Source organism: Symphalangus syndactylus, chromosome 3, assembly GCF_028878055.3.
Source record: "Symphalangus syndactylus isolate Jambi chromosome 3, NHGRI_mSymSyn1-v2.1_pri, whole genome shotgun sequence".
NCBI lineage: Eukaryota > Metazoa > Chordata > Mammalia > Primates > Hylobatidae > Symphalangus > Symphalangus syndactylus.
The window spans coordinates 39,603,679-39,630,694 of record NC_072425.2 but is presented as its reverse complement, the minus strand read 5'-3'; the positions used below and the strand labels follow the sequence as shown (position 1 = coordinate 39,630,694).

At 37.2% G+C, this 27,016-nt stretch overlaps 1 protein-coding gene across 3 annotated transcripts in view; it reads left to right on the top strand.

The window, feature by feature from the left end:
* The window catches only part of SLC44A1 (solute carrier family 44 member 1), a 200,291-nt gene that overhangs the window by 87,980 nt on the left and 85,295 nt on the right, over positions 1–27,016 (top strand). For all 3 annotated transcript variants that reach the window (XM_055271590.2, XM_055271589.2, XM_055271591.2), the window contains 2 exons: positions 7,433–7,569; positions 20,612–20,705. In XM_055271590.2, coding sequence (XP_055127565.1) covers positions 7,433–7,569; positions 20,612–20,705 — 231 coding nt within the window. The remainder of the gene's footprint in view (positions 1–7,432; positions 7,570–20,611; positions 20,706–27,016) is intronic.

The window sequence follows — 27,016 nt, the reverse complement described above, 5'->3', positions numbered from 1 at the left end:
GATACGTCCCATCAATACCTAATTTATTGAGAGTTTTTAGCATGAAGGGTTGTTGAATTTTGTCAAAGGCCTTTTCTGCATCTATTGAGATAATCGTGTGGTTTTTGTCTTTGGTTCTGTTTATATGCTGGATTACATTTATTGATTTACGTATGTGGAACCAGCCTTGCATCCCAGGGATGAAGCCCACTTGATCATGGTGGACAAACTTTTTGATGTGCTGCTGGATTCGGTTTGCCAGTATTTTGTTGAGGATTTTTGCATCAATGTTCATCAAGGATATTGGTCTGAAATTCTCTTTTTTGGTTATGTCTCTGCCAGGCTTTGGTATCAGGACGATGCTGGCTTCATAAAATGTGTTAGGGAGGATTCCCTCTTTTTCTATCGATTGGAATAGTTTCAGAAGGAATGGTACCAGTTCCTCCTTGTACCTCTGGTAGAATTCGGCTGTGAATCCATCAGGTCCTGGACTCTTTTTGATTGGTAAGCTATTGATTATTGCCACAATTTCAGAGCCTGTTATTGGTCTATTCAGAGATTCAACTTCTTCCTGATTTAGTCTTGGGAGGGTGTATTTGTCGAGGAATTTATCCATTTCTTCTAGATTTTCTAGTTTATTTGCATAGAGGTGTTTGTAGTATTCTCTGATGGTAGATTGTATTTCTGTGGGCTCGGTGGTGATATCCCCTTTTTCATTTTTTATTGCATCTATTTGATTCTTCTCTCTTTTCTTCTCTATTAGTCTTGCTGGCGGTCTATCGATTTTGTTGATCTTTTCAAAAAACCAGCTCCTGCATTCATTAATTTTTTGAAGGGTTTTTTGTGTCTCTATTTCCTTCAGTTCTGCTCTGATTTTAGTTATTGCTAGCCTTCTGCTAGCTTTTGAATGTGTTTGCTCTTGCTTTTCTAGTTCTTTTAATTGTGATCTTAGGGTGTCAATTTTGGATCTTTCCTGCTTTTTCTTGTGGGCATTTAGTGCTATAAATTTCCCTCTACACACTGCTTTGAACGTTTCCCAGAGATTCTGGTATGTTGTGTCTTTGTTCTCGTTGGTTTCAAAGAACATCTTTATTTCTGCCTTCATTTCATTATGTACCCAATAGTCATTCAGGAGCAGGTTGTTCAGTTTCCATGTAGTTGAGCAGTTTTGAGTGAGTTTCTTAATCCTGGGTTCTAGTTTGATTGCACTGTGGTCTGAGAGACAGTTTGTTATAATTTCTGTTCTTTTACATTTGCTAAGGAGAGCTTTACTTCCAACTATGTGGTCAATTTTGGAATAGGTGTGGTGTGGTGGTGAAAAAAATGTATATTCTGTTGATTTGGGGTGGAGAGTTCTGTAGATGTCTATTAGGTCCACTTTGTGTAGAGCTGAGTTCAATTCCTGGATATCCTTGTTAACTTTCTGTCTCGTTGATCTGTCTAATGCTGACAGTGGGGTGTTAAAATCTCCCATTATTATTGTGTGGGAGTTTAAGTCCCTTTGTAGGTCACTGAGGACTTGCTTTATGAATCTGGGTGCTCCTGTGTTGGGTGCATATATATTTAGGATAGTTAGCTCTTCTTGTTGAATTGATCCCTTTACCATTATGTAATGGCCTTCTTTGTCTCTTTTGATCTTTGTTGGTTTAAAGTCTATTTTATCAGAGACTAGGATTGCAACCCCTGCCTTTTTTTGTTGTCCAGTTGCTTGATAGATCTTCCTCCATCCCTTTATTTTGAGTCTATGTGTGTCTCTGCACGTGAGATGGGTTTCTTGAATACAGCACACTGATGGGTCCTGACTCCTTATCCAGTTTGCTAGTCTGTGTCTTTTGATTGGAGCATTTAGCCCATTTACATTTAACGTGAATATTGTTATGTGTGAATCTGATCCTGTCATTATGATGTTAGTTGGTTATTTTGCTCGTTAGTTGCTATAGTTTCTTCCTAGCCTCGATGGTCTTTACAATTTGGCATGTTTTTGCAGTGGCTGGTACCGATTGTTCCTTTCCATGTTTAGTGCTTCCTTCAGGAGCTCTTTTAGGGCAGGCCTGGTGGTGACAAAATCACTCAGCGTTTGCTTGTCTGTAAAGTATTTTATTTCTCCTTCACTTATGAAGCTTAGTTTGGCGGGATAGGAGATTCTGGGTTGAAAATTCTTTTCTTTAAGAATGTTGAATATCGGCCCCCACTCTCTTCTGGCTTGTAGAGTTTCTGCTGAGAGATCAGCTGTTAGTCTGATGGGGTTCCCTTTGTGGGTAACCCGACCTTTCTCTCTGGCTGCCCTTAACATTTTTCCCTTCATTTCAACTTTGGTGAATCTGACAATTATGTGTTTTGGAGTTGCTCTTCTCGAGGAGTATCTTTGTGGCGTTCTCTGTATTTCCTGAATCTGAATGTTGGCCTGCCTTGCTAGATTGGGGAAGTTCTCCTGGATAATATCTTGCAGAGTGTTTTCCAACTTGGTTCCATTCTCCCCGTCATTTTCAGGTACACCAATCAGACGTAGGTTTGGTCTTTTCACGTAGTCCCAAATTTCTTGGAGGCTTTGTTCATTTCTTTTTATTCTTTTTTCTCTAAACTTCCCTTCTCGCTTCATTTCATTCATTTCATCTTCCATCACTGATACCCTTTCTTCCAGTTGATCGCATCTGCTACCGAGGCTTCTGCAATCTTCACGTAGTTCTCGATACTTGGCTTTCAGCTCCATCAGCTCCTTTAAGCCCTTCTCTCCATTGGTTATTCTAGTTATCCATTCTTCTAATTTTTTTTCAAAGTTTTTAACTTCTTTGCTATGGTTTTGAATTTCCTCCTGTAGCTCAGAGTAATTTGATCATCTGAAGCCTTCTTCTCTCAACTCGTCAAAGTCATCCTCCATCCAGCTTTGTTCCATTGCTGGTGAGGAACTGCGTTCCTTTGGAGGAGGAGAGGTGCTCTGCTTTTTAGAGTTTCCAGTTTTTCTGCTCTGTTTTTTCCCCATCTTTGTGGTTTTATCTACTTTTGGTCTTCGATGATGGTGATGTACAGATGGGTTTTTGGTGTGGATGTCCTTTCTGTTTGTTAGTTTTCCTTCTAGCAGACAGGACCCTCAGCTGCAGGTCTGTTGGAGTTTACTAGAGGTCCACTCCAGACCCTGTTTGGCTGGGTGTCAGCAGTCGTGGCTGCAGAATACCGGATTTTCGTGAGACCACAAATTCAGCTGTCTGATAGTTCCTCTGGAAGTTTTGTCTCAGAGGAGTACCCGGCCGAGTGAGGTGTCAGTCTGTCCCTACTTGGGGGGTGCCTCCCAGTTAGGCTGCTCAGGGGTGAGGGACCCACTTTAGGAGGCAGTCTGTCCGTTCTCAGATCTCCAGCTGCGTGCTGGGAGAACCACTACTCTCTTCAAAGCTGTCAGTCAGACAGGGACATTTAAGTCTGTGGAGGTTCCTGCTGAGTTTTTGTTTGTCTGTGCCCTGCCCCCAGAGGTGGAGCCTACAGAGGCAGGCAGGCCTCCTTGAGCTGTGGTGGGCTCCACCCAGTTCGAGCTTCCTGGCTGCTTTGTTTACCTAAGCAAGCCTGGGCAATGGCGGGCGCCCCTCCCCCAGCCTTGCTGCCGCCTTGCAGCTTGATCTCAGACTGCTGTGCTAGCAATCAGCGAGACTCCGTGGGCATAGGACCCTCCGAGCCAGGTGCGGGACACAATCTCCTAGTGTGCCGTTTTCCAGGCCCATTGGAAAAGCGCAGTATTTGGGTGGGACTGACCCGATATTCCAGGTGCTGTTTCCCCTTTCTTTGACTAGGAAAGGGAACTCCCTGACCCCTTGCGCTTCCCGAGTGAGGCAATGCCTCGCCCTGCTTCGGCTCGCGCACAGTGCGCTTCACCGACTGTCCTGCACCCACTGTTTGGCACTCCCTAGTGAGATGAAACCGGTACCTCAAGCAGAAATGCAGAAATCACCCGTCTTCTGTGTCACTCAGGCTGGGAGCTGGAGACCGGAGCTGTTCCTATTCGGCCATCTTGGCTCCCCAACTCGAATCCTTTTTTTTTTTTTTTTTTGACAGAGTCTCGCTCTGTTGCCCAGGCTGGAGTGCGGTGGTGCGATCTCGGCTCACTGCAACCTCCACTTCCCCGGTTCAAGCAATTCTTCTGCCTCAGCCTCCCAAGTAGCTGGGATTACAGGTGCCTGCCACCATGCTCAGCTAATTTTTGTGTTTTTGGTAGAGATGGGATTTCACCATATTGTCCAGGCTTGTCTCCAACTCCTGACCTTAAGCAATCTGCCCGCCTTGGCCTCCCAAAGTGCTGGGTTTATAGGCTTGAGCCACTGCACCTGGCCAGCTTAATATGTTCTTAGACTATGGAGGGCAGGTAAGATACGGAATGTAAACATGTGATGTATGTGAGTGTGTATTTCTTTAAGATACCATTTGAAATAAGTTTTTAGATCTTTTCAAACCATATACACAGGCTGAAAAATGTGCAATGTTGATTTTACAGTGTTGTAGTCATGGTAGCATTCTTCTCACCCTCCTGTTCTTGTTTTCCTTGTGCTGGATTTGTTTTGGGGGCCTACTTGGTTCTCAAGGGTAATGACCTTACCCTTAGTCATGAATACTCCTACGCAGATTTTTTTTTTCTAAATGAAAACTGAATGTTAGTATTGTATCCCTGTTTTATGCCCATATAAGAAAATGTTGAGTTTAGTTCCTTACTATGAAATGTAAAATGTATGGAAAACAAATAGTATTCTTAATGGTAATGACACGAATCACTGAGTGCATACTATGTTAGTTGCTTTATATATATTATTGATCACATTACAACAAACTATAAAATAGGTGATACGTAATTTTTCAGATAAGGAAACTGAGGCTCAGAAGGATAAATATATTTTCCAAGGTCAGAGAACTATTAAGAGAGAACCAGAAAGCAAGTTCCCATTGGTCTGACTAAAGCAAGGGATAAGGTTGCTGCCCAGTCACTAGCATAAATCAAAGGAATATGTTTTAAGGTATAAAAGAAGTTAGAAATATAATAGGGATACTTTTGCCCTTGGAAGAGGCTGAAGCCTACAGGACAGACAGTGCATCTATTCTCAAGAGGTTGTCATTGATCCAGACTAGGCCCAGCAGCAAGGCCCTGGCAGCTTCTGGCTTTTTTTTTCCTTTTTCCTAAGCTTCTTTTTCTACTGTGATGTGATTTCCCCAGATGGTTCTCAAGGCATTGCTCATCACTTAAAACTGTGTACTCAATGCCTGTCTCCCATCCCAGTTCCACTGCCCACCTCCTGCCCCATAGAGAAACACACAACAGAATTACTGTGAGAATTAAATGAGTTAATACATGTAAAGGGTTTAATACAGTGTCTGATAAATAGTAAGTACTCAATAAAATTGGCTATCATTTTTAAAAGTCTTTATCATTAAGTATTATTAGGCCAGGTGCAGTGGCTCATCATACCTGTAATCCCAGCACTTTGGGAGGCCAAGGCGGGTGGATCACCTGAGGTCAGGAGTTCAAGACCAGCCTGGCCAACATGGTGAAACCCCGTCTCTACTAAAAATACAAAAATTAGCCAGGTGTGGTAGTAGGTACCTGTAATTCCAGCTACTCAGGAGGCTGAGGCAGGAGAATCGTTTGAACCTGGAAGGCTGAGGTTGCAGTCAGCTGAGACCACGCCATTGCACTCCAGCCTGTGCGACAGAGCAGAACTCCATCTCAAAAAAAAAAAAGTATTCTTAGTAGTGATGGTGGTGGTGATGGCAATGGTAGCAGTGATAGTGGTGGTGGTGGTGGTGGTAGTGGTAGCAGTAGTGGTTGATTCAAAGGTTTTATGACACTTTTCTCAAGGACCTGATTGTTCCCTGTCCAGAATCTGTCTTCGTGCAATTCATTATACAGGGTCACAGGCATAGACATGCTTAGTCAGACGCCCAGGATAGAAGAAGGGAGAATTAGTAAGAGAATGCTTGTTTCTACTCAGAAATTGCCAGAAACAATTCTCCGTATGCCCTGCTTCCTTGTTATCAGCCATGGAAACAGTCCCCAAAACCTACTTCTAAACCTCGTCTTTCTGCCTGGCTTTTTTTCTTTCCTTCTATCTGTGTAGATAGAACATTAATGGGTTTGGAGTCACGGATAGGGTCACACACACACATTTTTTTTTTTTTTTAGTTTGGTAAGTTATACCTGACCTTCATGCCGGGTTCCCAGTCCCCTTGCTGCGCTGAAATGTGCAGTATTACTTGATCTGCAAAGGCCTCTGTAGTAGCCCCCTTTTTTTTCCTACTTATTTTTTTTTCCTTTATAGTTTCCATTTTAGCATATGTATTGACTTTACCTTTTCTGCTTTTCAGTTTGTTCTCCTAATTTTTATATTAGGTTATATTTCCTGTTCCGGATTTGAAACCACATTTTGCATAGCAACAGAGTTTAACTGTGTGAAAGGCTATTGACAGATGCATGATTTTATAAAACTTCCTATGGACTCAGTGGAATTGAACCCTGGCTGGAGATTCATTTTAGGTGGAAGCATTCCTTGTACTCCCTTCCTTGATCCGTATTATTGCACTTAGCTTATCTCAGTTGAGAATGTTTAGCCCTTACTTTCTCTTTGAGCAAATGTTAGCTTCTACAATCTTTGTCATCTCATCTACTTTATAACATTAAAAATACATGCTTTAGTGTGCTTTCTAATTAATCTTCCCTTTCCTAAAATACAAGTATACAGGACTTAAAGCGTATAATTTCAGATTTGGGGATTATTTTGTCTATCTGTAATGGACAGTATTTAAACTATTAAACAGTATTTACTGCAGTTATTTCAGTTCAAAAGTAATTGGCATTCTTTCTAGAAGATGTGGATTCTGAAAGGTAAAATAAATTAAAAATCACTTTATTTTAACACCCAGAGATGACTGTAGTTGAAGTGTTGGTGTATTTCCCTCTAGTCTCCATTTAACTTTATATATTCAGTTGTATATATTCATTGATATCTATAATATATATTAATTTTTGGAATTATATAATTCTATTTATATGAATTATATATAATGACTGAATTATATTTATTAACTAAAGTTTACTGTTTATATATAAACTTATTCATGCTATATTATATAGCAGTATTATGATATTCCAATAATTTTTTTTGGTACAAGTTTGACAAAATAAGAAAAAATTAATGATTTGAAGAAAACTAAAATAGATGATTTCTGATTATAAAATAAGCATGTACACAATACAAACATTTAAATATTAGAAGAATAGATCATGAAAATTATAAGTCCTACAATTCCCCAATTCCCACTGTTAGTCTGTTTATAAGCAATTTTTAAAAAATGTATTGATGATGAGATTTTTATCGTGGAGGAATGTGGAATAGATGTTCTTTGCTCTAGGCTTAGTCAAATATACAGGGAGCCACAATGTGTTTTGTGAAATAATATCTCAGTTTTTTTCTCCATGCTTTAGGTATGTATTCTTTTTGGATCCATGCAACCTGGACTTGATAAACCGGAAGATTAAGTCTGTAGCACTGTGTGTAGCAGCATGTCCAAGGCAAGAACTGAAAACTCTGAGTGATGTTCAGAAGTTTGCAGAGATAAATGGTGAGACATTAGGCCATCCAAATCTATGACCTGTCACCTTGTTCTCTTTGTTAAATATAAATTTGCCCTAGTGTTAAATAAATTATCAAGGAACCTTAGATAATTGAAGTAATTTTGGACTTCCTTGCTAAAAAATATTATAGTCACCCAGGGAGCTTGTTAAACTCCAGATTCCTGGGCCCCACCCAGTGAAATTCTGACTGAGTGGGTCTTTGTGCTCTGGAAGTTAGTATTTTTTAAATAAATATCTCAGGTGACTTTGATGTAGTCTATGAGTATTTGGAAATTACTAAACCACTCTATGTAAAATTTGTTTCTTCCAAGTATTGGTTAAAAGTATTTCAGTTCACATATATATAAATTGAAACAAATTTTATATATTGAAATAATATATATGTGTGTGTGTGTGTGTGTGGTGTGTGTGTGTGTGGTGTGTGTGTGTCTGTGTGTGTGTGTGTGTATATATATATATATATATATACACACACACATATATAAAACCCTGGTTAGCAATGTAACATATGCATATTATAGGAAATTTGAAAAGTTCAGAAAAAATAAGGAGAAATTTAAATTCCAGCATTAGTAGTTTTTCAATGACTAGGTGTGTATATAGTTTTGTGTTTTGCTTTTTAAATTTAATGTTCTGTCATAGCTCTTTTTCTGATATTAATTGTGAGCAGCTTTGAGGCTAAACATAGGGGAATTAGCTGAGAAAACTAACATAGTTTCCTGAAATCTAGCTCTGTTTTCTGAGGCATTTTATCTCTAGGTAACATCCTCAGGTCCACATGGCTTGCCTCAGTTCTCTTCAGAGAATCGTCTTTTTAACCACCCTTTGTAGAGGTCCATGTTTTTGAATTTCCTTGAGGTTTCATGCTTGTATTTTGTGTGTAGGAATCCTCAGAGCTGCCTTGATCCTGCCCAGATCCACAGCCTGGTGCTGGTTGCTTGGAACAAGGACCGACCCAAGTATCCAGTGGGTACAACTTCTAGCTGGGTGGATAGACAACCTGGAACCATAGCTCTACACACACTAGCATGGCTCCAGTGTCTTCCAGTTGAGGATGCTAGCCTGCTGAAGGCAGGAGGACTGCAGCCTTCCAGGCTGGCAGTATCCCTGTTCCGTTGTTCCATGCCCTCAGCATAGGATAACGTGGGTTGATTTGGGTCTGGATTCCAGTGCTGACTATCACTGACTTGCTCTGTAATGAGGGTAAAGGGTAAAAGTTCTCTGAGCCTAGGTTTCCTCATCTGAAAAAATGTGGATTAAAAATAATACTCTCTCATAAGTTGTTATGAAGATTAACTAAGATGATGTATGAAGAATACTGGACACTTGGTAGGCACTTGAATAAAGAAGTGCCAACCACTCTTCACGATCTCGTTTTTTATTCCCATATTGTATCTCCACATGTGTTGTTGCTGAGCCTCATACCAGAACTACCAGCCTCATCATTATAAGGTTTCTTAGGAAGGGGTGAGCTCTTCCTTAAGGGTTTTTCCAGAATTTTAGACAATGTGAGTATACTCTGACAAGTGGTGTGGTTGAGTGGTTAAAAGCATATACTCCGGAATGTGATTCTTTGGGTTCAGATGTTGCTCCTACCACTTACTGGCTGTGAGACCCTGTGCAAATTACTTGACTTCTCCTTGCCTCAGTTTCCACATCTATGAAATAGGGACAATATTCGTACCTAATATACTTCATAGGATTGTTATGAGGACTTGATACATAAACAGTGCTTAGAACAGTATCTGGCAAATATTAAGTTGCTAAGAAAAATTATTGGCTGCTGCTATTATCATTATAATTATTAATATTATTATTCCACTAATGGAATGTAATAGTCTTTCTGCGTCCAGTCTCTCTCTAGTTTTAGCTCTCTTACATACTACTGACATATTAATATTCCTAGAGCTTTAATCAATGCTAACCCCTTGCTCGGAAATTATCCATAGTAAAAAATAAAAGTCTGTATGTCTTATACTATCATTCAAAGCTATGATCTAGTCTTGAACTGTCTTCCAACATATCTTCTCAAACCCACTGGATATGAGTCTTGGTCCCTTGAACCTGAGCTGTCATCTGGAGGGCTAGAAGAGAACTAGGTCCTTGTTGTCTGTGTGGCCTGCTGAGATGTTCACTGGAGGAGAAATGCCCTATGGTCCCCTGCTGGTATGCTTTGTTTCCAGGCTGGTATCCTTCTAAGTGAATATGATACCGACTGGCCTGTTCAGGTCTAGTTAAGAAGACCCTCCTGGTGGGTTTTAGAGCTTTGTATTTCTCACTGTATCTTGCACAAAGTGGGTGCTCAAGATGTATTAATGAATAAACATTATTTCAGCAAACAGACTTCTTAAATTGGTGCCTAGCTACAAAGGTACCGTTAGGGTTTTGTGCCAGCTGTATGAATAATAAGTCAATAAGCTAGCCATAAAAAATGACAGCATCCAGAAGCACAACAATGGAGGATAGAGAAGACAAAATTTTAACAGGCAAATAGAAAAGCTATAAAATTCTATCAGAGAGAGAGCCTTTGGTATAGGGGCCTAAATGCCTTATTTGAGTAGCAACCCTAAGTTGAAATTTCTGAATTTCTCAAAAGAACCTATGCTGCTGTTTAAATTGGTGACTTAAAACTAGACCTGGTAAGATTTAATTCCAATATTATCCTTATCACTGAGAGAATTATTTCTCTGCTTTTTGCATTATTTTTCCTCCTTTTGTCTTTTTAAGTTATCTGATTTTTTTCTTTTTCTTCCTGCTTAAAAGACAGGCTGAAGTGCAGTGGTCTAGGCTGTAGTACAGTGGCACAATCATGGTTCACTGCAGCCTTGTACTTCTGGGCTCAAGTGGTTCTCCTGCTGCAGCCTCCTGAGTAGCTGGGACTACAGGCATGTGTCACCATGCCCAGATAATTTTTTTACTTTATATAGCAGTGAGGTATTGCTATGTTGTCTAGGCTGGTGTCAAACTCCTAGCCTTAAGCAATCCTCCCCCTCGGCCTCTCAAAGTGCTGAGATTGCAGGATGAGCCAGACACCTGGCCATTCAGTTATCCTTTCTATCATTTGAGGTGCAAGTTGATTCAAGAGTAGCAAATAATTTTTATTAGAATCTATGTCTGCATGTTGTTACAGCATATTTCTGTTAGAAAATACACAGACCCTGTAGCCTCAAATATATAGACCTCAATCATTAATTTCAGAGAGGAATATCTTTAATATATAATTCAAACTTAAGTGGGAAATTTTCAAATCAGTTAAGAGGGGCTAGTTAAAGGTCCATGAAAGAGCCTAAATGTAAGAGCTAAAACTGCAAAAACTCTTAGAAGAAAATGTAGGAGAAAGCTGCGTGGCCATGCATTTGGCAATAATTTCTTGGATAGCACCAAATTGCACCAAAAGCACAGGCAACAAAAGAAAAAATACGTAAATTGGATTACATCAATTAAAAACTGTACATCAAAGGACAAAAATCAACAGAGTGAAAAGTCAACCCATAGAAGATATTTATAAATCAGATATCTGGTAAGCAGTTAATATCTAGACTATCTGAAGATCTACTATTAAAAAAACACCAAAAATCACACAAGTGTTGGTGAGGATGTAGAGAATTGGAACCTTTGTGTACCATTGATGGGAATGTAAAACAGTGCAGCTGCTGTGGAAAATTGTATGGAGGTTCCTCAAAAAATTAAAGATAAAATTAGCATATGATACAGCAGTCCCACTTCTGAGAATATATCCAAAAGAATTGAAAATAGGATCTTAAAGAGATATTTGCACAATCATGTTCATTGTGGCATTACTCACAATAGCCAAGAGGTAGAAGCAACCTAATGTTGGTAGACCAATAAATGGCTAAAGAAAATATGGTGAACTGCCAGTCGTGGTGGCTCACACCTGTAGTCCCAGAACTTTGGGAAACTGAGGCAGGAAGATCACTTGAGTTCAGGAGTTCAAGACCAGCCTGAACAACGTAGTGAGATCTCGTCTCTACAAAAAATAAAATTACCCAGGCATGGTGGCATGCACTTGTAGTCCCAGCTACTCGGGAGGCTGAGGCAGGAGGATCGCTTGAGCCCCGGAGGTTGCAGTGAGCTGAGATTATGCCACTGCAGTCTAGCCTGGGTGATAGAGTAAGACCCTGTCTCAAAAAACCTCAAAAACAAAAACAAAGAAAATATGGTGTATACATACAATGGAATATTATTTTAGCCTTAAAAAAGGAGGAAGGAATGTCATATGCTACAACTTGCATGAAAATTGAGGACACTATGCTAAGTCAAATAAGTCAGTCATAAAAAGAAAGAGACTGCATAATTCCACTTACATGAAACAAAAAGTAGAAGTGTGGTTGCCAGGAACTGAAGGAGAGGGAAAAACGGAGTTGTGGTTCAATGACTAGAGTTTCAGATTTACAAGATGAAAAAGTTCTAAAAATCTGTTGCACCACAATATGCATATAGTTAATAGTGCTGTACTGTACACTTAAAAATGGTTGAGACAGTCAATTATATGTTATGCATTTTTTACCACAATAAGAAATAGGAAAATAAATTCTGACACATGCTATAACATGGATGAACCTTGAGGACATTATGCGAAGTGAAGTAAGCCAGTCACGCCGGGCGCGGTGGCTCACGCTTGTAATCCCAGCACTTTGGGAGGCCGAGGTGGGCGGATCACGAGGTCAGGAGATCGAGACCCCGGTGAAACCCCGTCTCTACTAAAAATACAAAAAAATTAGCCGGGCGTGGTGGCGGGCGCCTGTAGTCCCAGCTACTCGGAGAGGCTGAGGCAGGAGAATGGCGTGAACCCGGGAGGCGGAGCTTGCAGTGAGCCGAGATTGCGCCACTGCACTCCAGCCTGGGCGACAGAGCGAGACTCCGTCTCAAAAAAAAAAAAAAAAAAAAAAAAAGCCAGTCACAAAAGGACAAATACTGTATGATTCCACCCTGGAGCAGTCAAGTTTATATAGACAGAAAGTAGAACGATAGTTGCCAGGGTGGCAGGGAGAGTGGAATGGGGATATTGTCTAATGGGTGAAGAGTTTTAGTTTTGTAAGATGAAGAGAGCTCTGGAGATGGATGGTGGTGATTCTTGCACAACAGTTTGAATGTACTTAATGTCACTGAACTGTACACTTACAAATGATTAAGGTAGTAATTTTATGTTGTCTTTATTTTATCATAATTTTTATTAAGTTCATGAAAGAGAAGAGTCCCGTTTGAGGCAGTAGCAGTTTAAGTGCTAATCTTATACCTTATTTTAAGATGCAAGGCAATATAACATGTTTCTTACTAGAATGAGAAGATAATATAAATCCTTTTCAAAGAATTTTAAGTTTCCATGACAACATTTGAAAGTACTTTTTAGCACTTACAACTATCCATTCACATGAAATTTTATTACCTCCAGAAATTAAAGGGGAAGAAGCTCTTGGTTCCTATGGTGGTGGTTTTAAGAAATGTATTTACTAGGCAAATAAATTACTTCCTCAAATCTTTGTTTCTTTTAAACAAGAAAAAGGAGTTGTTTTCTTGGGCACTTACAGTTTGTGGAATGCCCCTGTCAGGTATGACTACAATAGAGAGTTTGGAAGAAATAGCTGGAAATTAGATTGGTATTGTGGAGATGCTGTCATATTACAAAGAGCTTTGAAAGGCAGGCAGACAAATATAAAAATGTGAGGGCTGGCCAGGTGCATGGCTTACACCTATAATCCCAGCACTTTGGGTGGCCAAGGTGGGTGGATCACCTGAGGTCAGGAATTCAAGACCAGCCTGGCCAACATGATGAAACCTCATCTCTACTAAAAACACAAAAATTAGCTGGGTGTGGTGGCGTGCACCTGTAGTCCCAGCTACTTGGGAGGCTGAACAGGAGAACTGCTTGAACCTGGGAGGTAGAGGTTGCAGTGAGCTAAGATCATGCCACTGCACTCCAGCCTGGGCAACAAGAATGAAACTTCATCTCAAAAAAAAAAAGAAAAAGAAAAAATATAATAATAAAAGAACTGTGAATGCTAGTACATGAGTTGGGTGGTAGGGGTACAAATGTGCATTTATTTTTATGGTTCATAATTCATATAACAAATATTATAAATACATAATGCTAGAGAAGAAAACAGTTTAAAATTTGCCTTTAAAAAATTGAAGTTGCCAAATACCATAGGGACTCAGTATCAAACGTCTTGCAGTTGTGTATGAATTTCCTAGGGGCAAGCTCATGCTCTATTCATCTGGGAAATATCCAGGCCCTAATATAGAGGCTCACATAGTAGATAAGTAGATATCCATAAATGTTTTTTGAAAGAATGATGGGCTGGATTTCCCTATTCTCCTCTATTGCCACTTAATAATTTCTCATTCTCACAGAACACTTTATCCTCAATTCTGTATCTGTGTGAGTTGACACCAGCAGGTGAATTGTTCTCCAATCTAACCAGTATTTCTGTGAAATCAGTTCTTTTTATTCATCTCTAAATAACTCATTGTATTCATTCATCTCCCTTATACATACTATCCAAGTGATTATTCGTATCTCTTCTTCTCTTAAGCCCTCTTGTTTGTCCTCTTTCCTAAACTTATGCCCTACAGAGAAAACTGAAACCATCTGGTGAATGCTCTCATCTGAGTTCTTATTTTCAGCAGGGAATGAATTCCATCTTACTTTCACTTTCCTTCTCTTCAGTCTGATGAACAGGCTACTTTCCTCCTTATTATCATTATTTTTGAAAATTCAAGTAACACATACAGTAGTTCTCCCTTATCCATAGTTTTACTGTTCGATTTCAGTTACCCATGGTCAATTGCAGTCTGAAAATACTTTATGGAAAATTCCAAAAATAGTTCATAAGTTTTACGTTGTGCACTTTGCTTAGTAGCATGATGAAATCTTGCACGGACCTGCCCCATCCCACCCAGACACAGATCATCCCTTTGTCCAGCATATCCACACTGTGTATGCTACCCACCAGTTAGTCTCCTAGTAGCCCTATCAGTTATCAGATCAAAAAGACATAGCATATAGAGTGTTTGGTACTATCCACAGCTTTGCGCATCCACCGAGGGGTCTTGGAATGTATTCCCATGGATCAGAGGGAACTACGTACATTGTAGTGGGAGAGAAGAATCTCCCTCCTTCAGCTTTCATCTCAACCCAGCCATACCAAGACAGGTGGTGAAGGGAAGGGGAAGACAATGCCTGCTCAGACAGTTCTTCTCCCTTCTCTCCCCCCTCTAATTCTGACCCAGCATCTCTGGTCCATAGACGACCCTTCACTTCACTCCATTGTCCCCATTGTTCAGCATGGGCATCTGAATTGGAATAGAAACATCAGACTTAAGCCCTGAGTTTTGTTTCAACATACCATTTATTGGTAGCTATTGTAGGCCATGGACTGCACCAGTGCTTTCATATTGTTTTGATTTTTGCACTTGCTATCTAAATTCTAAACGGCTGTTTAGAAATGAGCACAATCTTCGAAGTGTAGTGATGCGTGCCTGTATTCCCAGCCTACTGAGAGGCCAAGGCAGGAGGATCACTTGAGCTCAGGAGTTCAAGGCCAGCCTGGGCAACATAGCAAGATCCCTGTCTCTAAAAAATAAATAAATAAATACATAAATAAATAGAAATGAACATAACCTGTGAGTAAGTTAGGGGCTGACTATAGATTCTCAGTGCTACTAGTTCACTTGGAATTTTTATTACCTTTTCCATTATTCTTATCAAAGTGTTTCATAATACATGTTTTATCTTCCCTAACACAGTAGTAAAGTCTGGCAGAAATCTTATTTTCCTTTTGTTTGCCTCCCATTTATAGTATATGAAAAAGCACTCCCATTTATGAGTGGTTCTTCAATGTACTATATTTTGAAAAAAATTTGAGAGCTTTATAACCTACCCTTGAGACAGTGTTCACATTTTGAGTAGAGCCATGAAGCTTGTGTTTTCTTAATGATTGCTGTTTAGCCATTAAAAACTTTAACAGATTATGCGATCCATTCAGATAATGCTAATTGTGAATACTAATAAGTCTTTTTGATTATTGTTATCTGGTTGTTAGATTAATCAGTATCAATAGATGATTAATCAGTATCAATAGATGATCAGTATATTACCCTTTTTCTTACCAGTCAGTATGAATAAAATTTAAACCCCAGAGTAATTATGTATTCTTTTTGGCATGGTAAGTCAAAAGATTTGACTTGATATCATTTATAAATGAATGAAATGATCAACTCTAGCAACTGAATTAATTGTCTCCAAGTCAGAGATCAGCAATGATGCTTGGTTGTTTAAAGAGAAGGAAAATCCTTACGTTTGATAATGCAGTTTAAACTAATTCTTTCATTCAGCAAATACTTAGTACCCATTAAGTGTGCATCAGATACAAAGTACAGTCCCCACATTTAAGGAGTTTGCAGTATAGTTGAGTCAGGATTCTCCTTATCCTCCACAACACCTAGTAGAAGTCTTGTACATAGATGTTCAAAATTAATTCACTCAGCAAATATTTATTATGTGTGCCTAGTGTGTGCCAACAGTGGTTGACAGACAATGCCACATTCTTACCTGGCTAATTTCTGTAGGTGGATGCTGCTTGGGAATTGCAAATATGTCCATATTTTTCATGGGTTACTAGGAATTAAAATTGGAAAATTATCTTCCATTCTCCCAGCATATAAATAGTGTTTCTTAATTAGTGAAAAAGAGGTTAAATTCATTAGACATCACAAGGCAATGGAAATCTTTCATAATAAAAACTGTTCTGCATTGAGAGACTTTCTTATTAATTGCAAATTTTTAAATCATGTTTTAGAGAATATTTTTCCTTAATTTTAATCTACCCTACAAATATCATTGTGGTGGTAAATTAAACAAAATTTTAAAGCAAGAAAAATTAGCCTCCAGCATAGAAACTCTTTGTTTTGTATCTTTATTTCAAATAATGTGATGTTTTAAACCATTGGTTCACAATTAAAAGTGCTTTTGCCTCCTCAAAGATAATTGGCAATGTCTGGAGAAGACATTTTTGGCTGTCACACTGTGTGAGAGCTGGGGTGGAGACTACTGGAATCTTGTGGATAGAGGCCAGGGATGTTGCTAAACATCTTGCAATGCACAGGACAGCCCCCTACAACCAAGAATTGTCCAGCACAAAATGTCATAATACCAAGATTGAGGAATGTTGTTTTAGGTGGTATATTTGTAGCAAGTGGTGAAAAGCATCCGAACATTGTATATAACATATAACACCAAAACATAAGATATTAAAAGCAGTTATTTCATTTTTTCTCCACTCAGGATATCTGTTTTATTCAACAGAAGGCTTTTGGATGACATGTATGTATCAGGAAATGTAGGTTCCAGACGTTTCAAAGGCATAAGGTTCGAGTTCTCAAAGAGTTCACATTATAAAAATAGAGATGATATATAAACAAAAAATTACAAAAGAATATGCCATGTTTTATCATAGAGCTAAGTAGTAAATAGCTTTGTTGGGTGGGTCAGAGAAGGCTTGACAGAAGAGATGAAGTTTGAATAGTGTTTAGAAATTCTGCTCAGACGTCAACACTCAGGTGCTAGCTGGGAAAGGACAAAACAAGCAGAGGGAACAGCATGTGTGAAAGCCTGGAAGCTTGTTAAACAGCAAGCATTGATTGTATGTTGTTTATTATGTTGAGATGAGTCTGGAGTTTTAGGTAGAGACCTGCTTTAGGAGGACCTTGAATCCAGGATAGTTGGACTTCATCCTGAGGATAGGGATATGATATGACTAATCTGCATTGTACAAAGACCATTCTGATGGCTATATGCAGAATGGAGATGAGAAACACTTTACAGTATTTTAACTGACACAGTAGGAGATCATGAAGGTCTGAGATAACATAGGAAGGTCTAATGTCAGGATGTGGTATCTCTTGAATGGTGTAGGAAAACAGTAGATAAAAAAGATGTAGGATAACTTGTATGTTTCACGAATGATGGAACCATTAGCCAGGACAGAAAATATAAAATCAGAAAGTACATGGTGGAACTAATTTTTCTCCAAAGATGTTCTTTTTGAGGTATCTGTAGAACGTATGTTTTTTGGCCCAGGAGTTTATTGAATACTTGCCCAATTATGAGTATTAGCAATGGTACAAAGGAAGCATGGCAGCTTAGGGGCAAAGAATTCCACTTCTAAATATGCCAGTGATTGTGTTTAAGGCCTTGGAAGTATTACTTTTTTTTTCATCTGTAATGTTTGGAGTGTGGTGATGGAAACATACCTCTTAGGGGAGTTGATATAACTGATACTGAGCTAAAGAATAACAAATTAAGACTAAATAATTGACTATTATACAGCATTTGAAAAATTGTAGTAGTTAAATATTCTGGCGGCCATAGCAACTATTTGCCATGATAAATGTTTATACACTAAAGTTAGGTTCCTAAGATCACTCAGTTTGATAGTCTTTGAGTAACATCGGCTGAGTTGCATGGATTGCCTCTGGTGTGCTTTAGATAAGCTTTTGTTCTTAATTTTCTACTTTTCATTACTCATATATAATTTTTACCTGCTTTTGCATTAGAAGGAAAACTTTGTCTTGCTGGTTATATCCAAACCTCTTGTGCTAAGTATTTTTTATACTTTCACTGAAAAAACAAAAACAAAAACAAAGAAACACATACTACCTTCAAAATGTTAGCTGAAAATGCCTTAGCTAATGAACATGAAAAGAAAAACAGTTGTAAAATGTTTGCCGTTACTGCATTGTTTTAATGTTCTTCATTGAGGCTTCCCTGTTCATCAACCCTTTGAGCAGGAAGCAGTATAAGGTTTCTTATGATTGTTACTACTAACACATTGTAAAGATCTTTTTCCTTTAATCTATTTAGTACAGGATCTATTTAGTACTGGCCTGTGTCCCAGAATACCATCAGAGATAAGGCTATTATCCTTTCATTGAGTATTATCCTGGGAAAGTATTTATAAAATTGAACTCCGTTGCACCTGCTGACCTCCTTTTTTAAATGAAGAAAGGGTGGGGATAGAGATTATGCTAACTGAATTCAGATGAAGCAGTGTATTTGGCAGCACTGACACAAAGTGCTTTAGTTAGGGCCTTTTGTTTTGTGCAAATCGATTCCATCTTGGACTCTGAAAGAAATAAGTTGAGAATTCAGATCAGGAAGTTGATAATCACATTGGGTGCTCTGCACTTATTGGCACAGTTGCTATTTTTCATGAGCAATTCTATACTAAGACTCCTAGCTATTTCAGGATTCTAAAATGTTTGCTTGCCTTTGTTGTCATGTTTTCTGCAAAATTGCTATAAATGTAATCTAGTGGCATTATATTCAAGTATGAAAGACAGTACTCTTAGAAGATTTAAATATTTAATATTCATGCTTAGCTTTTTAAAAAATAGATCATTAAAATGGAAAAGAATGGTCAAGCACAATTTTTAAAACTTAGTTTCTTATTGAGCCTACCTTAAGCTTGAAAAGCTTGAAGAACAGTGCCATGTAACTTGTAATTATCGCTTTAAAAATATTTAGCATTGTCAGATTACTCAGATTATCGTTATATAAAATATATGCTACATGCACTCATTTCAGTATGCTATTAAGGCTCACATATTTAATCACTTAGGTTTTTTGCTGGTTTGGGGCAGCATTGCTAAATTAAATGGTGGTTTGTGCCTTTCTAAAAATTATTTTGATTGATAGGACAAGATATAAATGAAATAAATTTGCTCCCAATTTTGTTGTCCCATTAAATCAAGCTATATTCTTTTTTCTATATTCCCTTCCAGTTCCTTCTCATATGGTCACATGCCTTTTCCATAATTAACTCAGTGTTGCAGTCTGCTGTTCACATTATATTTTAAGCTTTTTCCATGGTGGTACAATATAAAAGTTCAGTATCATCATAATACAAATGCAAAGCTATTCTGTTTATTTAATAATAAAGTATTTGACCAAATTAGTAATCTGGTAGGAACATCAGTTAATCAAATATAAACAGTTTATATGATGAAATGCAGCAAAATTAGAACTGGAGCCTGGGTCTCCTCACTTAACAATATATTATACAATGAACCTTCCAGTATTCTAGTTGCTGTATTTTAAAATTAACAGATCAGGAAAATATGACTTATATTGAATTTAGTGGACTTTATCCATCTCAATTTTCTATACTAAGGAAATCAATGTATATACCAGCTTTATAGAGTTATAGTAAATTATATAATATATAAATGTATTATGTAAATTTTACATTGTGTACATTTTACGTATATTAGATGTGTGTTGGCCATATAATCAGAAAAATTAATTTTTTTTGCATAACCAATCTAAAGTTGAATTTAAGCTGTCTTAAACTCTGAAAACTAGGAATCACTTTTACCAGTTTATCAGTTTTATCAATTTGTTCAGTGTATTTACAGTTAGGAATGTTTCCTGCTTTTTAAATAAGTAATGTATTATCTGAATTTACATGTGTTATATGCAGTAATTGTAAACATTTAGTAATGAAAAGCATAGGAAAAATGGCATAATGTGTAGTTGAGCACAGGCTTTGTAGTGAAAGAGATGTGGTGTTTAATTCCAGTTCTACTCTTACTAGTTCTGTATTCTTAGGCAAGTTATTTACCTTATTTCTTAGCCTCTATTTCCTTCTCTCTAAAGTAGGAATTTAGATAAAGTATAGAATTTATAAAGTACAGAATTTATATAGTAAATTGTATAATACATAAATGTCATCTTGCAGAGAACCTGACACTCAGTAAAGGTAGTTCTAGTACTTATTATTATGACCTTTAATATTAATTAAAATTTGTACGTGAACTACATTAATAGTAATTTTAGAGAATAATCAGTTTTAAATTATTGAGGACTTATAATATGGATCAAATCAGTTTTTTATGAATTCTATAATGTTTGGAAAGTTGCATATGTTGAATAATACAAAATTAAAATGAATAGTAAGAGAATTTTTTCAGACTGTTCTGCCAGCTAACATACAATTTTTCTTTCAACAGGTTCAGCACTATGTAGCTACAACCTAAAGCCTTCTGAATACACTACATCTTCAAAATCTTCAGTTCTCTGCCCCAAACTACCAGTTCCAGCGAGGTAAATTTTATTTCAAAGTTGTTAACTTGTGACTGTTGTTTTTGTAGGTAAATTTTAAACAATATATGTTATTCTGAGAAAATAGTCATTTGATACCTGTTGGCCAAGTCCAATACTTCTATAAAAATTTTTTTAAAGTAGCAATAGAAATGACATTATATATTTAATATTTAAAAACAACACATAGGCAACCAACTTTTCTTGTTCTGAGATATTTTAAATTTCTTTTAGGGGCTTGCTTTTTTTGTTTTTATTTTCATGCCATAATTTTTAAGTGCACAAAACGACTGAATTGCTGTAAAATCTGCAACAAACTTAGAAACCAAGTCTCACAATCTCCAAAGAGTTTTTTTGATTTATCCTAGTAATATTTACTGGGATTGTTTTAAATTTACTTTGTAAATTTAGAAAGTCTGCCAGTGATTATTCCCCATAGTTTCTTTCAGGTTATATTTTTTAGGTAACATTCTCTGTATTACGTTGTTTGCTATAGCTTATCCAAGGTCTTCTTCAACAAACATTTATTAAGTACCTACTGTGCATAATGGATACAAAGATGAAACAGGAAATGTTCTTTGGAAGGATCTCAAAGTAGTGATGAGTAAAGCAACATTTAAAATTATAAATAGATTTTTTGAAAGGAAATGAATTATCAAGCATTGTAAAATATATGCTCAGAATTAGGTAGGTGTATGTATCTGTATATGTGTGTATGTATATTTGTGCACACACACACCCCCACACACTTTGGAGTGTTGGTCAGATCACAACCTTAGTGTATATTGCCAACTGTGTGTAACATGAGTCAACTTCTCCAGGAAAATGTACTTGAGGCCACTTTAATTGTATCTCAATATATTATAGGAAGCTGTTGTATAAAAAATTTTGAGACTCATGTCTACTTTCTTTTGGATTACTTATGGGTGTAACTTGGGTTTTATTAACTTGAATTTGAAATTTTCTGTTGAAAGTAGAAAAAAGATACATCAGTTAAATATATTTTCACCTCATTAAGCTTGTCAAGTTGCTATTGAAAAATCAAAATTTAAAGCCTGTAGACATAAAACTAAAGGGACTATTTTAAAAGATAGTAAGAGAGACCTACAAATTATGGCCTTAAACCAACAGCTACGGAGATTACGTTCATATAAATTGAGAATATTAGGGAGGCTGTGGCAGTAAAGAAAAGGGGATCCTTTGAATAGTCTTAGGAGAAAATTTATCCATATAAAAATGAGAAAAGCTCTATACCCTTATCTATCCAACTGGTAAAGTCTGTTTTAAATATATACTTTGAATATAGAATCATGCTCTCAAGATTAAAACATTATGACAGGATAGCCAGAAAGCCTGGGTGTGAGAGGGAGGTCTCTGCTCTTGTGTAATGGGGGCAGGATGTCAGGTGGGGGCAGCTCAGCTCATCCTGCACATCCTTCCCCACCTCTGACCTCTGATGCCACTATGTTGAGGACTGCCTGTTCTTGGTTATTTTGGGTTTTCCAGTTTTTGGTACACACGTGCATCTCACAATGTCCTAGGGGTATTCACTGGAAGACAAAGAATAGTATTAGGGGAGAAGATTTTAGAGATGGACAGAAATGGCTTCTAACAAGGTCATCATCTAATATCTCACTAATCTGAAATGCAGTGCTGAACCTATAGCATCAGAAAACTGACTGCATGCTGTGTTTATGCTGTGTTTAAAGATCCTTATGTTTTACTTATTTTAGTACATCACAGTCTAAGTATGTTATCACTTTTGTCTGAACTAAGCCAGTTGGAAACTAAAAGAGAAGAACATTTGATAGAAAGAAGGCAAATCTTGTAAATACCAGAGCTATATAGTATTAGATAAACAAACTGAAAGGATCTGAGAATAAGAATAAATTTGTTTTAATAAAAAGACTTGGGGCATCACTCCATTCCACCCATCATTGTATTAGATACCAAGTCTCCAAAGATGAGTAAGACCTAGTCTCTGTCTTTAAACTCATAGTCTAGTAGGGACTATGTTTTTGGTGACTTTTTTTAATGGCAAAAGACCAGCACCAGGCAAAACTATGAGGCAGTCAAGTACCCCTCAGCATCCTTCACATCTCTTTTGGTGTCCTTCTAGGAGCATACTACTGGGACAGAAGGACATGAACTTTGAGATAAGTCTGGGGTGAATTCCATATGATTACTTTCTATTCATCACCTTGAGCAAGTCTCTTAACCTCTCTGTAAACCAAGTTTCCTCATGTGTGAAGTGGGAATAGTCATACTCCCCTCGAGGAATTGTAAGAATTAAACAAGATAATATACATTAAACATCTCTGTGCTTGGCACTTGACTTAGGAGGTATTTCTTTAAACTTCTAGAACGTCTTCCTTTGGCCCATCTTTCTTGGGTATCCGGGGGCCTTCTACAGCTAAAAGCAGCACATGTTTTAGAGAAAAGCAATTGTAAACTAATTTTCAAGAAGCATTAGTGACACATAATAACCAGATGATTACCATTCCTAAAAGCTTTTGAATTTTAAAAACAAATGCCTAGAAAGAGTTGTATTTTATCCAAATTCATAACTCTCTATTGGTGAAATGCCAACCATGGTGGCAATATGGGGAATAGCTAGCCAGTATGATTACAGTGCTTTTAGAAATAGCCAGAGAAAACAGCAGTAGTAGGAACAGATTACGTAAATTCAGTTTATTCATCATGTATTTGGGCACCTCTGGATGCCAGAAAGGTTACTAGGTGCTGGGGAATTAATGATACAATAATGTAGAGATGACAAATTAATAGCCAAAGGCCAGATGCGGTGGCTTATACCTTTAATCCCAGCACTTCAGGAGGCCAAGGCAGGTGGATTGCTTGAGGCCAGGAGTTTGAGACCAGCATGGCCAACATGGTGGAACCTCGTCTCTACCAAAAACACAAAAATTAGCTGGGCATGGTGGTGCATGCCTGTAATCCCAGCTACTCAGAAGGCTGAGACATGAGAATCGCTTGAACCTGGGAGGTGGAATTGTAGTGAGCCAAGATTGTGCCATTGCACTCCAGCCTGGGCAACAGAGCAAGACCCTGTCTCAAAAAAAGAAAGAAAGAAAGAAATTAATAACCAAGAAAAAAATGTTATCTGTTCATATTTTTCAGTGGAGGATTCAAGGATAAATTAACATTTACAAATCATCTACTACGTGCCGGCTATCCCACAGTATCTCTCATATATATTATCTCATTTAACCTTCACAAAAATCTGTCAAGATATTGCCCCCAACTTGTAGATGAGGAAAAAGAAGATGAGAGAGGTTAAGTTATCTAAAGCCATACAACTAATTGTTGCAAATTGGAATTTGAATCCAGGATGTTGTAGTCTATACCACAGTGAGTGTTCAACAACAACAAAGAGTATAGGAGTGAAAGAAGGCCGGGCACAGTGGCTCATGCCTGTAATCCCAACACTTTGGGAGACCAAAGTGGGAGGATCGCCTAAGTCTGGAAGTTCAAAACCAGCCTGAGCAACATAGCAAGGCCCTCTCTCTCTATAAAACATAAATAAATGAATAATAAAAATGTTTTAAAAAGGGTGAAAGAAGAGAAAAAAGAAACACCACTCCATATTTAGACTCGTAATTCCTGCCTTTACTGTGCTATAGAGATGTTGCCAGAATACTTTATTGTTATACTTACTTAAATAAAACTTTGGCTAGAAATCATGTGTAATTGTTTATTTATAACCTGAGGTTCTAAAGTAATTATATGAGATGCAGACCCCTGCCTTCTTGTGAAGGCAAATGGGCAAGTGGTATTAGGCATTGTTTGTCATCATACTTTAGGGAGCTTATTAACTGTGATGATCTGAACTTAAAGATAAATGGACACTATGTTTGCCAAGGTAAGATATAATTTTCATATGAGGGACTAATGTAAAAATTTTTAAAAGACTCATAAGTTCATTTTGTTCTTGCTGACTGCTTTAGCAAGTAAAACAGCATCACTTCCTAATGTGACTACATCGACTTATTAAAGATTCAATATTTGGTGGAAGGTAGAAAAACTTACTGTATATAGAATACTTTATGCTTGTCCTTTTAATTAAGAAGCACAAAATGTGTCATTTAGGTAAGATACTAAAGTAGAAATGACCTCATAATACTAGCTCCTCAAAAGTATTATTTTCTCAGAGGTATATGAAATCGGTGAATTCACCTCCACCTAAATTCATTAAATCACATGGGATTTAAATGCTAAAATATAAAACAAACCTTTTCAATGACACGATTATTACTTAATTTTTTTTGATAAGAAAACAATTCAAGTATCAACCCTGTGGCTGGCAGAGTTGTTTTTGTTTGGGGAAAAGTTGAGAAAAAGAATGACAAATAAGGAAATCTAGTTTGTTTAGATTTCAAACAAGGGAATCTAGTGCTTTTTACTTTAAAGCTAAGTATTTCATCTTATTTTTGAATAATGTGCGTATATATTATTTCTTCTTATGTTTGCCTTCTATTTTTGTTATTCATTACCACTAGGAACAGATTTTGACTATCAGCTAGACAATGTAGTTAATCAGCATGTGCTAATTTTATACCTTTAAATTTAGAGCATCAGGTTTTTTTTTTTTTTTTTTAAACTGACATAGATTGAATTTTGGTGCAAAATACTGTTATTTTGCTCCAGTTCTTTGAAGAATACTTATAAAAGTACTCTTTCCAATTGGCCAACTGTTAATAAACAATGTAAAAATGTTTGAAAGGTTAAGTTCAGAGCAGATATTACCCAGCATTTCCTCCTAAATAAAAATGAAGGATTTTCATTTTGAGAGTTCTGGTCATTCTCTTTTAAAATCATCTATTCTCATCCTAAATTTGAAAAGAAAAAAAACACTGAACATATTGGGCATCCTGTTCCTATATAATTTTGTATCATCGATTTATGGGTGCCCTCTTGGATGATGATGATGATCTGAAGAGACTTACAGAGTGCTTACTCCTACTCTTTCAGCTAACCAATGGAGAAAGTAAGAGAGAGAGATGGAGTTACAGGCAGGGTGCAAGGTTAGAAGAATTGGGGCTTTTATAGTTGCCTAGCAGGAAAAAGAAAACAGGAAGGCAGAGCTGAGAAAAATAGTGGGTACTGAAAACAAGAAAAAGACATCAGTATCCTTAAGTGAATATATTTTATGTTCAAGGTTAGAGGCAAGTGAGTTAAACAGAGACTAAATCACAGATGATAGAGTAATAAATAAAGAGGATGGAGTTATAGATAATCATGAAACAGAGAGGATTTTAGTTTTGAAGGATAGAGAACCAGGCTTTATTTTAAAAATATGGTTAGAAGAGTCCTTAGGCAGAGACATTAACTTGCAGAGATGGCATCTGGACAACATCAGAAAAGAAGCTTCATCATGACCAAGTTGTCAGTTTAAAGGTTTCTGTCACAAATCAGCTTCTATTGACTTAGAAATTTACAGTTAATCCTTTTTGATTCTCATAATATTTTTAACTAAATCTACTTCACTTAAAGGTATTCTGTAATTTAATATCTTTTTGCATCATTAGTGAAGCACTTTTTGGTTAAAAAAAAAACAATGATTTGAATACCTATAATTCAAGCATTTCTTAGAACGCTCTGGCTTCGTGCGCTTTCTGATACAATATCAAACCTTTGGCATTAACTTTCACCAATACCATTTTGGAGGTTAACACAAATACACAGGGATCCAAGAGGCAATTTTAAAAAACGCATATTCATGTCATATTGTTATGTTATCATTTTTTGATATATTTACTAAAGCAAGACTAAGGCAAGGCTAGATCTTTAAAATTATATTATTTTAACGTTCCACCAAATATGACGGCATGGAAGATGTTACTTATTCTTAACACCAATGGTGCTCATTTACTAACATTTAAGGGAAACTGATACACAGTGTGCTTATATTCTTATTTGAAAAGAAACATTTTTGGAGGAAGGAAGCAAGGATAGTGTTTTGCTTCAGGTCATACAGAGTTGCTTTGCTGAGATTAGAAACCTTGTAGTGCCCAACCATGTAATTTTATCCACTCATTGGACCAAAATACAGTGCCAACCACGATTGAGAACACATTTGTATCATTCCAGTTAAAAATGTAGTTGTAGCTGGGACTTAAAGTTCTATGAACATATTTTCATGGATACCATTTTTAAAAAGTTATAAGAACAATTCTGGAAATGTGGGATTCATGTTAACGATGGCTAAATTTTAACATAATGCACATATAAGTGTGTATTTATGCATGGACATATGTATGGCTCTCTTAGAATCCGAGTAAATCACAACCAAAAGC